Below are 14,285 nucleotides of genomic sequence, written 5' to 3' on the forward strand. Positions count from 1 at the left end.
CACTCTGGAGAAGTGCGCTGGGAATGGACAAGTGAAGTATTTTGTGCCCATGCCTTTGACAAAGTGGGCACTGCTTATAACAGGACGGCATCAGCGCTCACATAAAAAGCGTATAAGCCACTGGTTGAGAAATATGGTCATTGTTTTGGGGCAGAATTATGTGAGGTTTTATGTGTTATTGAAGGTGCGTCTTGGTCAGTTTAGCTCGGAAAATGCCGCACTCACCAATCTGCTGCCAGCCAATTTATGCTTGCTCTGAAATGCGATCAGGAGGCTCTGTACCAGTGGAGGTTGCTGAGGGGAGGACGGCTTATAATAATGCTGGAGTGGAATATAATGGCTGGAATGGATTGAATGGTCTATAAATTACATCTCTGTAACCAAGCATGGTAGGATGGTCATCTGAATCAGGGTTAGTTTAGCAGCTGGGGTGAAAGAGGAGTGATTACGATAGAGGAAACTAAGTCTCAATTTAACTTTAGCCTGACGCTTTGATATGTGCTGAGAGAAGGACAGTGTACTGTCTAGCCATACTGCCAAGTATTTGTATGAGGTGACTACCTCAAGCTCTAAACCCTCAGAGGTAGTAATCACACCGGTGGGGAGAGGGCCATTCTTCTTACCAAACCACATGACCTTTGTTTTGGAGGTGTTCAGAACAAGGTTAAGGGCAGAGAGAGCTTGTAGGACACTAAGAAAACTTTATTGTAGAAAATGTTGAATTTTGCCTGGTAAAAAATCTGAGTGGCTGGTACATTTAAAATCTACCTGCCATAGTGGCTGGTGGACCAAAAAGTTCATTTTAGGCCATGTTCATGGTCATGCTGGTCATGGCTAGTAGGGATACAGCTTTTGTCAAATTAACATCAAAAGTTGAATTGTTTTTGCATTTTATCTAACCATTCAAATCATTTTATCCTAACCTTCACCTAATTAAAAACAAATGTTATTTAACCTTTAAGCTAATTATCCAAACCTACTACGTTAATTGTCCTAACCTGCTGCATAAGTACTCCGAACCTGCTACAAAAAGTTTTTTTAAAAGCTGGATCCCATCTAGCCATTACCATGTTTCATTACTGTACCACTGAGAAGTGGCCCTCATTTATAGAAAATTGGGCCAGACATGTAGTACTCCGACTCAGGGATTTGTTCTTCATTACACAAATAAACAAAGAAATAACTTGACAGAATGAATATCATTCATGACATGTCCAAGTAAATTGATACATTGACAACTAGGGCTGAGTTCCACAAAAGCATTGTAGCACTAAGATAATTTAGTTTAAATGGAATTAAGATGAACAAAAGATATTAGTTCTACAATGCTTTTGGGAAACAGCATAGGGCAGGTACACCCTCCCAACCTCTTCACATCAAGATAGGAAGACCATGATCATTGTATGGTGTGCAAATTTGATATCAGACAAGGTCTGGTTCATGCAAATTGTTCACTGGGGGATTTGACCAATAAATTGAATGAATTGAATGACCAATCATTGAATTTGACTGGCATAGTTGATGATTGGGCCGCAAACAACCCCTGGTCTAAAAGCCATAATGTGGTTTCTTACAGTGCAGATCTCCTGAACATAGTCATCTTATGTGACATGCTTGTGTCTGATCTCTGTGCAGGTAGGTTCTACCTAAATGTCCAAATAATCCAAAATGACCTTCAGGATTGCATAATGATTCTTACATAAGCTCTCTTTTAATTTACTATTATTCACTGAAGAATTCGAGGGGGTGGGGGAAAAGCATACAATTTTAGATAAACACTTCATTTATTTATTCAGCCTGATATGGGTTACACAAAATTATAATCTAAGAGAACTACTTCCCTTTATGGAGCTAATGACATGACAATTCCAAATCAGCTTTTAACCTTCACCAGACAGCTTCAAACATCAGCTCTTGCATTTCCGAGGACTGCAGCATTAACACATGCTACAGATTGACCTGAGGTTTAATAGAAGAAAAAAAAAGAAAAAAAAAGAAAATCACCATTAACATTTCCCCTCAGCAGTCATATCATTTGTTTTTTCACCAGATGATATGGAATGTTTTGAAAAGACAGGTAAAAAGAAAGTTAGGAACGACAAGTGTTAAGCCACCGTTTCATGTTCTCTAGAACCGCAAATGAAAGGAAAAATACGTCCCAGGTTTGTGCTCCTAGGGTGTCAGACATGCAGGGAGAAAGGGGTTGAGAAAACACTCCTTCACTCCCTGTGTGGAAGAGGAATAGAAAAAGAACAGAGCCCCTTGTGTTATGGCTCATTTCTCTTCTTCTGCATCATCTCAAACATAATCGAGACCTCAAGTTGTACAGAAGGTACACTAGCCTTGGCTTGTACAGTATGTGAGGGCTTAAACGCCTGCAAGTACATTTTGGAACCGAATACATTGGGCTGACAAGATGTATCAGAGGGGGAAACAGGGGTCTTTCACATGTAAATAAAGTTAACCCACCCACCTTTCTCATGTAAATAGTGTTAACCCCCCCACACACTTCTCTTTAATTTGAACAAAGTACACATTTGTTTATATATTACATGTTACACCAGAGTTTTAAAAATGGTTCTCTTTTCTGTAATATAAGACCCCCCCAAAAAACGAGGGTTTACCCCACCAATCTCATATTTCCCCCACCAGCAAACCCAAAACAAAAGAGTGACAAATGTCATGGTGTATTAACACCAGCCAATGTTTTGTTAATTGACAGAGCCCTCCGTTGGTTTCTGAAAATCTATTTCTTACAGTAAATGGTTCCTGTCTGTGTGTGAGTTTACAGTTAAAGTATATATTAATTTGTCATTAAATAGTATGCCTCTTTCACGGTCTTTTATGCGTCGGGGGAGCATTTGGGCAAGCTGTACAAAGTGAGGCATGTGGACGGACTTGCTCAGGCTGCAGGCTCCGGGCCGTGTCCTGGCACTCTCTTTAGGTCCACCTGTAAATGGGTTGGCCCTTTTTTCATTGCAATCAGGTCAGTCCAGAAGATGATTCTCCAGTGTGTTTTTTTATGTGTGTGTGTGTGTGTGTGTGTGTGTGTGTGTGTGTGTGCGCATATGTGTGTGGTCCTTTACTCAGTTTCACCAAGGAACTGCTACGATCACTGAAGTTTTGTTCCAAGCTTCCGTTGTCTGTTTCTGGAGGATAAGCAGACATTCAAACTATTACTAAACATGGTTGAAAACATTTCAATATGAAGTCACAGATTGCTTTCCCACCTAATATGGTGAATAAAATAGATAACTCACCTTGCCTCTGATCTGGTCACTGTGTACTCAAACCAAAGGATGTTGGGGATCAGGCTTGTGTCCCTCACCAGAAAAAACTCTGATATCGGCCTGTCAGCAGTCAGGGTTTGGGAGAGAGGTGGGACAAAGTTAAACATTGAGAAACAATAGAAAAAAATACATCATATCAAATGAAAAACATCAGATTCACTGAGAATCTGTAGCTACAGTGCATTCTGCCCAAATCTGTGCCAGGCACTTTCTTCTAAGCCTGTGTGCCCCCCCCCCCCGAGATGTGTCCCCATTCTTTACCATGCTGCCATCTTGGGGAATAGCGGTGTCAGCACCTCCTGTGTGCCCCCCCCCCCCGAGATGTGTCCCCATTCTTTACCATGCTGCCATCTTGGGGAATAGCGGTGTCAGCACCTCCTGTGTGAAGAAGAACCAGACTACTCCGATGGTGCTACCGGTCACTCCCCCGTAGAATACCTGACTCCAGGTGTGGTACAACAGGTAAACCCTGAGAAAGGGAAAAAACACAATTTAGTCATTGAGCATATTTTTTTAATAAAAATTGCGCAATTTTTGGGTTGAGCTAATTACGACAGTTATTAACAGCAAAACTATTTGAAGAGTTGGGACCAAATTGAGCAACTGTGTCATGCTCTAAAAATACATTAAAATCAATATTTTTTTTATTTATACTAAGTCTCCTCCTTTCCTCCATTGTCATCCCTCCCACCCTCACCTGCTGTATGACACGGAGAAGGCCACACCTAACAAGGTGATGGACAATATATGTCTCCACAGCAGCTCCACACAGCGAGCGTTGTTCGTTTGATGCATTCTAGACATGGGCAAAGTGCGTCAGCCAACATCAAAAGTCACTTATGAATAATGACTATGAAAAATAATTATTTTCGTGACCATTTTTAAAAGAAATGTAGTCTGGGAGAGAAGTCACTCACCTTAAATAAAGAAAAAGAAAGAAGTAAACAACAAAAAACCAGATGAACTGGGAATGACTGGAGGGCATCCCATACTCAGTGGTCAGGGTTGCGTGAGCTCCTGGAAAAATATTGGGGAAGAGAATAGACATGGGGTTAACCACATGCTACGAAATTAATCACAAATAGATGCTTTAGGCCGTGGCCAGACATGGATGACAATAAAACGGATGAAAAGCAAAGGCCTTCGTCAATGTCCATTTTTGTAGGTCAAAAGTTTCATTGAACTTTTGATGGACAGTTGGGCGAGTTTCGCATGTAAAAACGACAGGCAAAACTGGAGATACTTCCATTCCCCTCCACTGTCCAACATATAGGCCCGTAGAAAATCCATTGTCTCATCTGTGTTTGACAGAGACAAAATCGCTGTCTGGCCAGGCAAGACAAAACCTATTCCCCCTTGGGAGACTGAAAAGATTTGGCATTGGTCCTCAGATCCTCAAAAAGTTATACATCTGCACCATCGAGAACATTCTGACTGGTTGCATCACTGCCTGGTATGGCAGCTGCTCGGCTTCCGACCGCTAGGCACTACAGAGGGTAGCGCGTACGGCCCAGTACATCACTGGGGCCAAGCTTCCTGCCATCCAGGACCTTAATACCAGGCAGTGTCAGAGGACAGCCCTAAAAATCGTCAGACTCCAGCAACCCTAGTCATAGACTGTTCTCTCTGCTACCGGAGCACCAAGTCTAGGTCCAAGAGGCTTCTAAAGAGCAGCTTCTACCCCCAAGCCATAAGACTCCTGAACAGCTAATCAAAAGGCTACCCAGACTATTTGCATTGCCTTCCTCTTTTACACTGCTGCTACTCTGTTGCTATTATCTATGCATAGTCACTTTAATAACTCTACCTGAATTACCTCGACTAACCGGTACCCCCTGCATATAGCCTCGCAATTATTATTTTACAGCTGCTCTTTAATTTGTTAAATAAATAAGTTTCTTACCTACCAGGTATTTTTCTTAAAACTGCATTGTTGGTTAAGGGCTTGTATGTAAGCCTTTCACAGTGTACAGTCGTGGCCAAAAGTTTTGAGAATGAAAATTAATATTTGTATCAAAGTGTGCTGCCTCAGTTTGTATGATGGTAATTTGCATATACTCCAGAATGTTATGAAGAGTGATCAGTCCCTCCTTGCCATGCAAATTAACTGAATCCCCAAAAAACATTTCCACTGCATTTCAGCCCTGCCACAAAAGGACCAGCTGACATGTCAGTGATTCTCTCGTTAACACAGGTGTGAGTGTTGACGAGGACAAAGCTGGAGACCACTCTGTCATGCTGATTGAGTTTGAATAACAGACTGGAAGCTTCAAAAGGAGGGTGGTGCTTGGAATCATTGTTCTTCCTCTGTCAACCATGGTTATCTGCAAGGAAACACGTGCCGTCATCCTTGCTTTGCACAAAAAGGGCTTCACGGGCAAGGATATTGCTGCCAGTAAGATTGCACCTAAATCAACCATTTATCAGATCATCAAGAACTTCAAGGAGAGTGGTTCAAGTGTTGTGAAGAAGGCTTCAGGTCGCCCAAGAAAGTCCAGCAAGCGCCCGGACCGTCTCCTAAAGTTGATTCAGCTGCGGGATCGAGGCACCACCAGTACAGAGCTTGCTCAGGAATGGCAGCAGGCAGGTGTGAGTGCATTGGCACGCACAGTGAGGCAAAGACTTTTGGAGGATGGCCTGGTGTCAAGAAGGGCAGCAAAAAAGCCACTTCTCTCCAGGAAAAACATCAGGGACAGACTGATATTCTGCAAAAGGTACAGGGATTGAACTTCTGTGGAATGGGGTAAAGTTGTTTTCTCTGATGAATCCCCTTTCCGATTGTTTGGGGCATCCGGAAAAAAGCTTGGACAAGGTGAGCGCTACCATCAGTCCTGTGTCATGCCAACAGTAAAGCATCCTGAGACATTCATGTGTATAGTTGCTTCTCAGCCAAAGGAGTGGGCTCACTCACAATTTTGCCTAAGAACACAGCCATGAATAAAGAACACATCCTCCGAGAGCAACTTCTCCCAACCATCCAGGAACAGTTTGGTGACGAACAATGCCTTTTCCAGCATGGTGGAGCACCTTACCATAAGGCAAAAGTGATAACTAACTGGCTCGGGGATCAAAACATCGATATTTTGGGTCCATGGCCAGGAAACTCCCCAGACCTTAATCCCATTGAGTACTTGTGGTCAATCCTCAAGAGGCGGGTGGACAAACAAAAACCCACAAATTCAGACAAACTCCAAGCATTGATTATGCAAGAATGGGCTGCCATCAGTCAGGATGTGGCCCAGAAGTTAATTGACAGCATGCCAGGGTGGATTGCAGAGGTCTTGAAAAAGAAGGGTCAACACTGCAAATATTGACTCTTTGCATGAACTTCATGTAATTGTCAATAAAAGCCTTTGACACTTATGAAATGCTTGTAATTATACTTCAGCATTCCATAGTAACATCTGACAAAAATATCTAAAGACACTAAAGCAGCAAACTTTGTGGAAATTAATACTTGTATCATTCTCAAAACTTTTGGCCATGACTGTATATTTGATGCACAGACAGACACTTATTGTGTATGTACTGGGTCACTGCAGTAAGTGGCTTGTCGCTTTCCTCACCTTCACATGGGCGGGGCTCCCTTAAAATATTCTTCAGCAGCCAGTTCACCCCTTCGTTCAGTACGAGCCCACCGAAGAAGGAGATCTATGAAAGAGGAATGGGAAAAGGATTAGGTGTGATAATTTGCTTAAGTCCACACTGTGAATGGATACAGCTTTTAGAAACGTGCTTACAGTAATGCACCTTTCAATAATACCCTAATCTTTAATATTAATGGCCAATGATAATCTAATCTATATGACCTTGTACAAGCATTTCTGCATGTAGAGTTTTAGCATGCGTCATGTGTGAGTGTGACACGTGTCCTGTCCTCATTTAGTGGTCCAGCAGGGACTTGGGTAGCCCCATTTGGGACCTCTTTTATGGATTTCTGTAATAGAGGTCCCATATGGGGCAAGGATCTGGGTTATATTACTTACTGTGTGCAGTTCACGCTTGAACACTATGAGGGTGACAAAGCCCACAAGGATCACTATGGGTAGCAGGCTGGTGTAGGCCAACAATTGTCCCGTCAGATCACCTTTGGGGGAAAAAAATAATATAAACAATCCCTTTGCAAGACAATTTGAACACTCGGGAGGGGCTCCCAAGTGGCTCAGCGGTCTAAGGCACTGCATCCCAGTGCTAGAGCCATCACTACAGACCCTGGTTCGATTCCAGGCTCTATCACAACCGTGATTGAGAGTCCCATAGGGTGGCGCACAATTGGCCCAGCATCGTCCGGGTTAGGCAGTCACTGTAAATAAGAATTTGTTAACAAACTTTAAATAAAATAAATACAAATTCAGGGGAATGTACAGTAGGGCATGGGGGTATTTAGGTTGTGGAGTGGCTACCTATCTAGTATGCTATGGCAGAGTTCTCTCACCTTTCCAATACACTTACTGTCAGATCAGTGATGATACATCAAGCAGAAGTTACATTCTCAATGCCTGGATATTATACAGATAATTAAATGAATATCCAAACACCATAAATGTAGCTTGTTTAATTGCATGATGAGATTAATTGTGTATCCACATCCCATTACAATGGATGCAGGGTTAGTTTGCCAGTCTACTAGCTAACGTCAAGGTGTGTATACATTACAAATGATCAATTTGCGTGATAAAAAGGTACAGAACCTACATTTGGTTTGGCCATTTTCTAGGCTTGGAAGGCGTAACCTTGCTAGCCAATTTACTACCGTAGTGTCTCTCAGCTAACTAGCTACTTTGCGATCAACAAAACCTAGTTGGCTATACCGGGCCAGTAACAAGTCAAGTAGGAAATTATAAGCGACAAACTTTAAACTACATTTTATTCTGAGCATACGCTGTTTCGTGACCATTTAAGTTCAACATTTTATGTAGCAACACAAACTCGAACTAGTTAACTTAGCATTGTGGACAACTTTTCCAACTGCGCATGCGGAACTGTCCCACTATTTGGCATTTAATGTTACCAACGTTGTCTGCGGAGCTGTGTATATGCTTTTTATTGTCTCACTATTTGGCAGGTCACGTCGGCCGTGCCAATTCAATCGCAAAACATCCCACGATATCTTGCAGATTACCAAAGCATCGAGTATCTATCAGACAAATGTAAAATAATAATAATGATTAGTCAATACACTTACCAGCAGGGAACTCTACGTGGGTTAGCGATATCGACCGCCATCGAGGTGGTACCGAGCAGTATTCTTCCGACGCCATTTTACCCGGACACCGGGCAATGTGGATCAACGAATCAAAACGTAATACCAGAGTCCGTCTAACCAATACGAAACACAATCCTTTCAACCATTCACAATACTCGAACAAACCTGAACTGGAATATAAAGGAGGAGTTATCGTCCAAAGAGGGGGTTCGATTAATCCCGCCCGCAAAATCGGTTCGAAACAAAAGTGATGTAATTAAGCACGTGTAGTAACGCCGTGTTCAAAACCACTGGGAACTCAGAAATCTCGGACTTCTGTTAGTTCACGACAAAATGGAACTCGGAAAAAACGACTCCGACTGGGAAAATTCGTTTTGGTCATACATCTCGGAATTCCAATTCGGGAACTCGGGCACTTTATAGAGCTCGACTTTCTGATCTGAAAATGACTGACGTAATTCAACCTTTTTTGTATGAGTTTCCTGTTGTCATGAAAGCGCCATATTTACAAGGATTCTGTGTTTCCAATGCAAAAGGGGTTGCTTTTGGTAATGAAAACAAGTTATTATGTGGAAACATTTATTACATGGAAAAGTGAAGTATGTTTCTGTAGGATGCACCATGCTGCCTTGTTGACAAAATGACAGAGTGGTGCAGATTATTGTTCGATTTGGGAAGGGTGCGCCTCCCATCCCCCTTTCGCTGGATGATGTGACAGGCCTTGCCCAGGGCCCCAGGCTCAGCATAATCTAATCCGCCCAATGATCATAGTGCTATTGCTCGAGTCTTGTCCAATCACAGGTTCGCAACTTTCACTGGGTACAGGCGGGACATGATGTGCGTGATGAATTGTCTCTACCTTCTTGTCCTTTGTGCTGTTGTCTGTGCCCAATAATGTTTATACCATGTTTTGTGCTGCTACCATGTTGTGTTGCTACCTTTCTATGTTGTCGTCTTAGGTCTCTCTTTATGTAGTGTTGTCTCTCTTGTCCTGATGTGTGTTTCGTCCTATATATATATATTTATTTTTTTGCCAGCCCCCCCTCCCTGCAGGAGGCCTTTTGCCTTTTGGTAGGCCGTCATTGTAAATAAGAATTTGTTCTTAACTGACTTGCCTTGTTAAATAAAATAAAAAATGATCCCCCTCCCACATTCTGAAATGGCATTTTTGTCCCCCCCAATTTTATCATTGCACTGTGATACAAAATGCGGCACCAGTGTGCTTTAGGACCATGCGGATGCCTCAGAGCTGTCGGGTAGGCTGCTTTCTGGCTGAAATGCAAGGACAAAACAGAACGTGCGGACAGGCCTTCTGAAGGCAAAGCTTCTGAAAGGCTGGTGTATAGGACCAGTATGGGAGAGATTAATAGAGGGAGCTGCTGTCAGTGTACTTGCGCTTTTTCTCTGAGTTGTACAAGCAAGCAGAGCAGAAACTGGCTACTCTTTAGTTGACTGATCTAGCTGGCAAGGTAACTGCTGTTTGACAGGAGAAAAATACTTGCAGTGCTGAGCTAGTAGTGTAACTGATGTGTTACGTTATCCAATGTTTCATCCCCTCTCGACTTAAGTGAATGAACTACTAGCAGCTAGTTAGCTAGCTAGTAACTACCACAGCCAGTTCAGCTCTAGCTAGCCTATGGCTATCTGTCAGGTAGCAGTATGTAACAGCTGTTGTGTGTATGGAAATGTTTTGTAGTCTTTGTTTCCCATTTCAACAGAAGTAAATTGATATACCATTATACCATTAGCTAGAGCTAGCCAAATGTTTGCTAATGTTAGCTAGCTAGTTCACAAACTTTAGCTATTTTTGCCTCAATCACACTAGACCTAAACACAGATATGTTAGAATGCCCAGTTATGCTCATATAATCTCAGGCATAAATGACTGCAATGTAAAACCATCCATAGAACTACAGTGGGGCAAAAAACATATTTAGTCAGCCAAAAATTGTGCAAGTTCAACCACTTAAAAAGATGAGAGAGGCCTGTAATTTTTATCATAGGTACACTTCAACTATGACAGACAAAATGAGAAAAAAAATCCAGAAAATCAAGCATTTCAAGGTCCTGGAGTGGCCTAGCCAGTCTCCAGATCTCAACCCCATAGAAAATCTTTGGAGGGAGTTGAAAGTCCGTGTTGCCCAGCAACAGCCCCAAAACATCACTGCTCTAGAGGAGATCTGCATGGAGGAATGGGCCAAAATACCAGCAACAGTGTGTGAAAACCTTGTGAAGACTTACAGAAAACGTTTGAACTCTGTCATTGCCAACAAAGGGTATATAACAAAGTATTGAGATAAACTTTTGTTATTGACCAACTACTTATTTTCCACCATAATTTGCAAATACATTCATAAAAAATCCTACAATGTGATTTTCTGGATTATTTTTTCTCATTTTGTCTGTCATAGTTGAAGTGTACCTATGATGAAAATTACTGACCTCTCTCATCTTTTTAAGTGGGAGAACTTGCACAATTGGTGGCTGACTAAATACTTTTTTGCCCCACTGTATATGCCAGTTAAACTGAATATCATGCACTCAGAAATGTTTTTACTCTGCTGGAGGTGAGAAACATAAAAGGGGACATATTTTGAAGGCTGGCTGATTTCTGATAAAGAGTATGTTCTTTTATCGCAGCATGTCTACAGATTCTCCCTGTTTTTGTTTGCTTGCTGGTGTTGGGGAGAGAGTTGAGTTATTGACTAGACTGGTGGGGGTCGGGCGTACAGGCCGCTTAGGCTGGCTGGGCGGTCTGGCTGAAATGTTATATAGAGGACGTCTTAATAAAGTAGATCAAAAGTGAAGTCTTTGTACTTTATTTGTAAGGTTTGTTCATTTATTAGGCTATTGGTTAAAAGGTGGAATGATTTAGTTCAGTCTTAATACTTAAACATTTAATAATGGTCTCTTACCTACAGTAGCATGATGACTGTGGGTATATTTGCTTACTTTTTGTTTGTTAGTCATGGGTCAAATTATGTGGTCTGAATATTCAGGAAATTATCTTTAGATGCCTCCAAAAATGGGAGGATCCCCAGACACCCCGCCAAGTTATGTCCACCCCACTTCTACAAACTAAAGCTGTGCCCCTGTCCAATCGTGAAGAATCACCAGTAATTATTTTTAAATAATTCAGGTTATGCTGTACGATATCTAACCAGTCTCAACTGATTGGATATCATTGGCTCATTCAATTTAATACATACATTAAATTGCTACACTACCTTTCCAGGTTGATTATTGGAATAATACGCAAACTAATGTGTTCTAACCAATGAGACATAGTTAAACCTTTCCACATTAACTTAGAGATAGCAACTCCTTCAAGTGAATTAAATTTAAAATTCCCAAATAGCCTATACAGGTTAGATTTATCATTAAAATCGATTTAATCAATTAAATCTGTTTTGGCAAGTTCAGTAATAACCAACTCGCATTACTGACCCCGTCTTGAGGATTCATTGACATTTACAAACTGAGTTAAATCGTGTTTGCAGCCTCCAACTCAAAAACCCAAACATTACATAAATTGAAATAACTGATAATCATAACAATGAGCAATCCATCAAATGGGTTTCCACCCATTTCCCCTCTAATCAGTGGACCTCCACCCACGGAAAGATTGATCGCTGACCTCAGCAACAATGCAAATCCTAACTATGCCGAGGGGCTGGAAATGTTAGATTTCGATGCCATAAGCGAGAAAAATGCAGACATTGCGACAGATGCTCTTCAAAATAGACTATCAGGCGGAGGCCTGGTAAAGGTTCTCTCCAGTTTAGCCCTCAACTATGCCCACCAGCAGAGATGGACAGTGTACCAGTACCTCAGTGCCCAGCAGAGGCACGAGCAGGAAGGGAGTTCAAGGCACAGGTGGAGAGAACCAGGGAGCTGGCATCGAAAGCCGAAAAGGAGAAGCTACTGCTAGCCGAGGAACTGTGTGTGAGGACAGATAAATTGGAAGATCTGCCTAACACTTATAACAAAGAACGCAAACAAACTCTTGACCAAGTCCGTATTCTTAAAGGAACAACTCGTTTTAGCCAAAACTAAATACGATGAAGTCCACGCAAAGCTAGATGAATCTGACGAGCTAGCTAGAAACCGGGGCAAGCAACTTGATGCCCTGCAAGCGGTTGTGAATGAAACCACTCAAAGCAATAATGCTCTATTCCAAAAGCTGCAGACCAAAGACGATCAGTTAATGAACACAATGACCAAGTTGGAGGACAAAACAGCAGAACTCATTGAAGTCGCTGATTTACTGAAGGATGAGAAAGACCAGGTGAGAAAGTTGGAAAATGGGACCTCTAAACAAAAGGAGGATATCATATCACTGGATCTCTCACTCCACACTCAAGACCTCTCACTGCAAACCATGACAGATAAGTATGAGGCCGAGCGGAGCAAGGGCGACACCTACGTGTCTAAAATACACACCCTCCACTCCCAGGTGGACTCTGCGATGCAGCAGAACACCACCCTTAGGTATCATCTGGAGGAACTCCAGAACAGTCACGAGCTATCGCAGGACAACCAAACCAAGCAACCTAGCTCACACCCGGAGCTCAGAGACCGAGGGAATGTAGATGACAGGAGATTTCAGTCTCTTTCTCTTGGCCATTCGGCCCACAGTGAATTGGGGCCTCCTTGCCAACACAACCACAGCTTGACTTTTCCTCTTGGCCTTTCGGCCCACAATTCCCCACGGGAGAGGGCAGATGCTCATTAAAATCGATTTAATTAATTAAATCTGTTTTGGCAAGTTCAGTAATAACCAACTCGCATTACTGACCCAGTCTTGATGATTCATTGACGTTTACAAACTGAGTTAAATCGTGTTTGCAGCCTCCAACTCAAAAACCCAAACATTACACATTACATACATTACACATTATGATCCCGCACTTGGCGGGGATCGCCTTGACAAAATCGTCAAAAACTTCCACCTCTTTGACCCTGTTCCAGGAAAGCCAAACGACACTGAGATATTCTTAGCAGACATAGAGGACGCCTTGGATGGCTACCCAAATGCTACGAATGCAGACAGGCTCTACCTTTTGAAGCGAACGTCCAACAGACACGTGACATGGTTCAAGAGCAACACGTGCAAAACGACTATGCTAAACTTGCCACGGTTTTGAAAATAGAATTCAGTGGTTCTGCGACTCGCAAACACGATAGCTCGTTGGTTAACAATATCAGACAAGCTCGAAATGAACATCCACAAGCCTACTATCACCGGCTTCGTTCAGCTTACTTTGGCATGCTCACTGAAGCTGGAATGGAAGATCTATTGCCATTTAAACAACTGTTCCTGTCAAACATGTCTCCCAACTTCATTAACTATTTGGGCCCTACTGCCCACGTTGGGTTGCCAATCTCGACGCTCCGAGAACTTGCAAGCACCGCTTTCGAAGCATCAAAAGCAAACCGGGCTGAGAGCCCGGACACCTCGACTTTCGAGCTTACGCGTGAACCATCACTCGAATTAGAAGGTGCTGCACTGGGGACATGTGCGGTAAAAGATGACGATCAAAGGGGGTGGCTACCAAGTAACCACCACCCCGACAACCACCGCTGTAACAATAGCCACGATGAACGTCCCCAATCTAACAGGTCCCCTAGAGATCAACCTAGCCGATATGCCCCTGCGCCTAACCCTCACAAAGGGTCAGGACCTAAGGGTAACAAGCGTAACAAGGGCAACAAAGTGTTCAACAATGATCTAAACGCTAACCGAAATGATCTAGAAGCTCTGATAAGAGATGTGCTGCATCGTAAGA

At 42.6% G+C, this 14,285-nt stretch overlaps 1 protein-coding gene across 2 annotated transcripts; it reads right to left on the minus strand.

The window, feature by feature from the left end:
* Positions 1-1,689: 1,689 nt before the first annotated feature.
* LOC110509508 (dolichyldiphosphatase 1) lies at positions 1,690-8,765 on the minus strand. Of its 2 annotated transcripts, XM_021590409.2 has the most exons (9): positions 8,476-8,765; positions 7,277-7,377; positions 6,857-6,941; positions 4,208-4,307; positions 3,988-4,086; positions 3,631-3,759; positions 3,261-3,350; positions 3,087-3,149; positions 1,690-1,959 (listed from the first exon to the last, which is right to left on the minus strand). In XM_021590409.2, the coding sequence occupies exons 1-8, from the start codon at positions 8,549-8,551 to the stop codon at positions 3,113-3,115; spliced, it is 717 nt and encodes a 238-aa protein (XP_021446084.1). In that variant the 5' UTR covers positions 8,552-8,765; the 3' UTR covers positions 1,690-1,959; positions 3,087-3,112. The 2 variants fall into 2 exon arrangements, with proteins under 2 accessions (XP_021446084.1, XP_021446083.1); XM_021590408.2 differs by having other exon boundaries at positions 1,692-3,149; positions 8,476-8,763.
* Positions 8,766-14,285: the final 5,520 nt, after the last annotated feature.

This window comes from Oncorhynchus mykiss, chromosome Y (assembly GCF_013265735.2).
Source record: "Oncorhynchus mykiss isolate Arlee chromosome Y, USDA_OmykA_1.1, whole genome shotgun sequence".
Classification (NCBI taxonomy): domain Eukaryota; kingdom Metazoa; phylum Chordata; class Actinopteri; order Salmoniformes; family Salmonidae; genus Oncorhynchus; species Oncorhynchus mykiss.

Excerpts from the sequence above, each read along its gene's own strand:
- LOC110509508 (XM_021590409.2), bottom strand. The coding sequence starts at position 8,551 with ATGGCGTCGGAAGAATACTGCTCGGTACCACCTCGATGGCGGTCGATA. Across the intron at positions 7,378-8,475 it reads CCACGTAGAGTTCCCTGCTG|GTGATCTGACGGGACAATTG; the intron begins GTAAGTGTATTG and ends TTTCCCCCAAAG. Across the intron at positions 3,351-3,630 it reads TTCCCCAAGATGGCAGCATG|GCCGATATCAGAGTTTTTTC; the intron begins GTAAAGAATGGG and ends GACTGCTGACAG.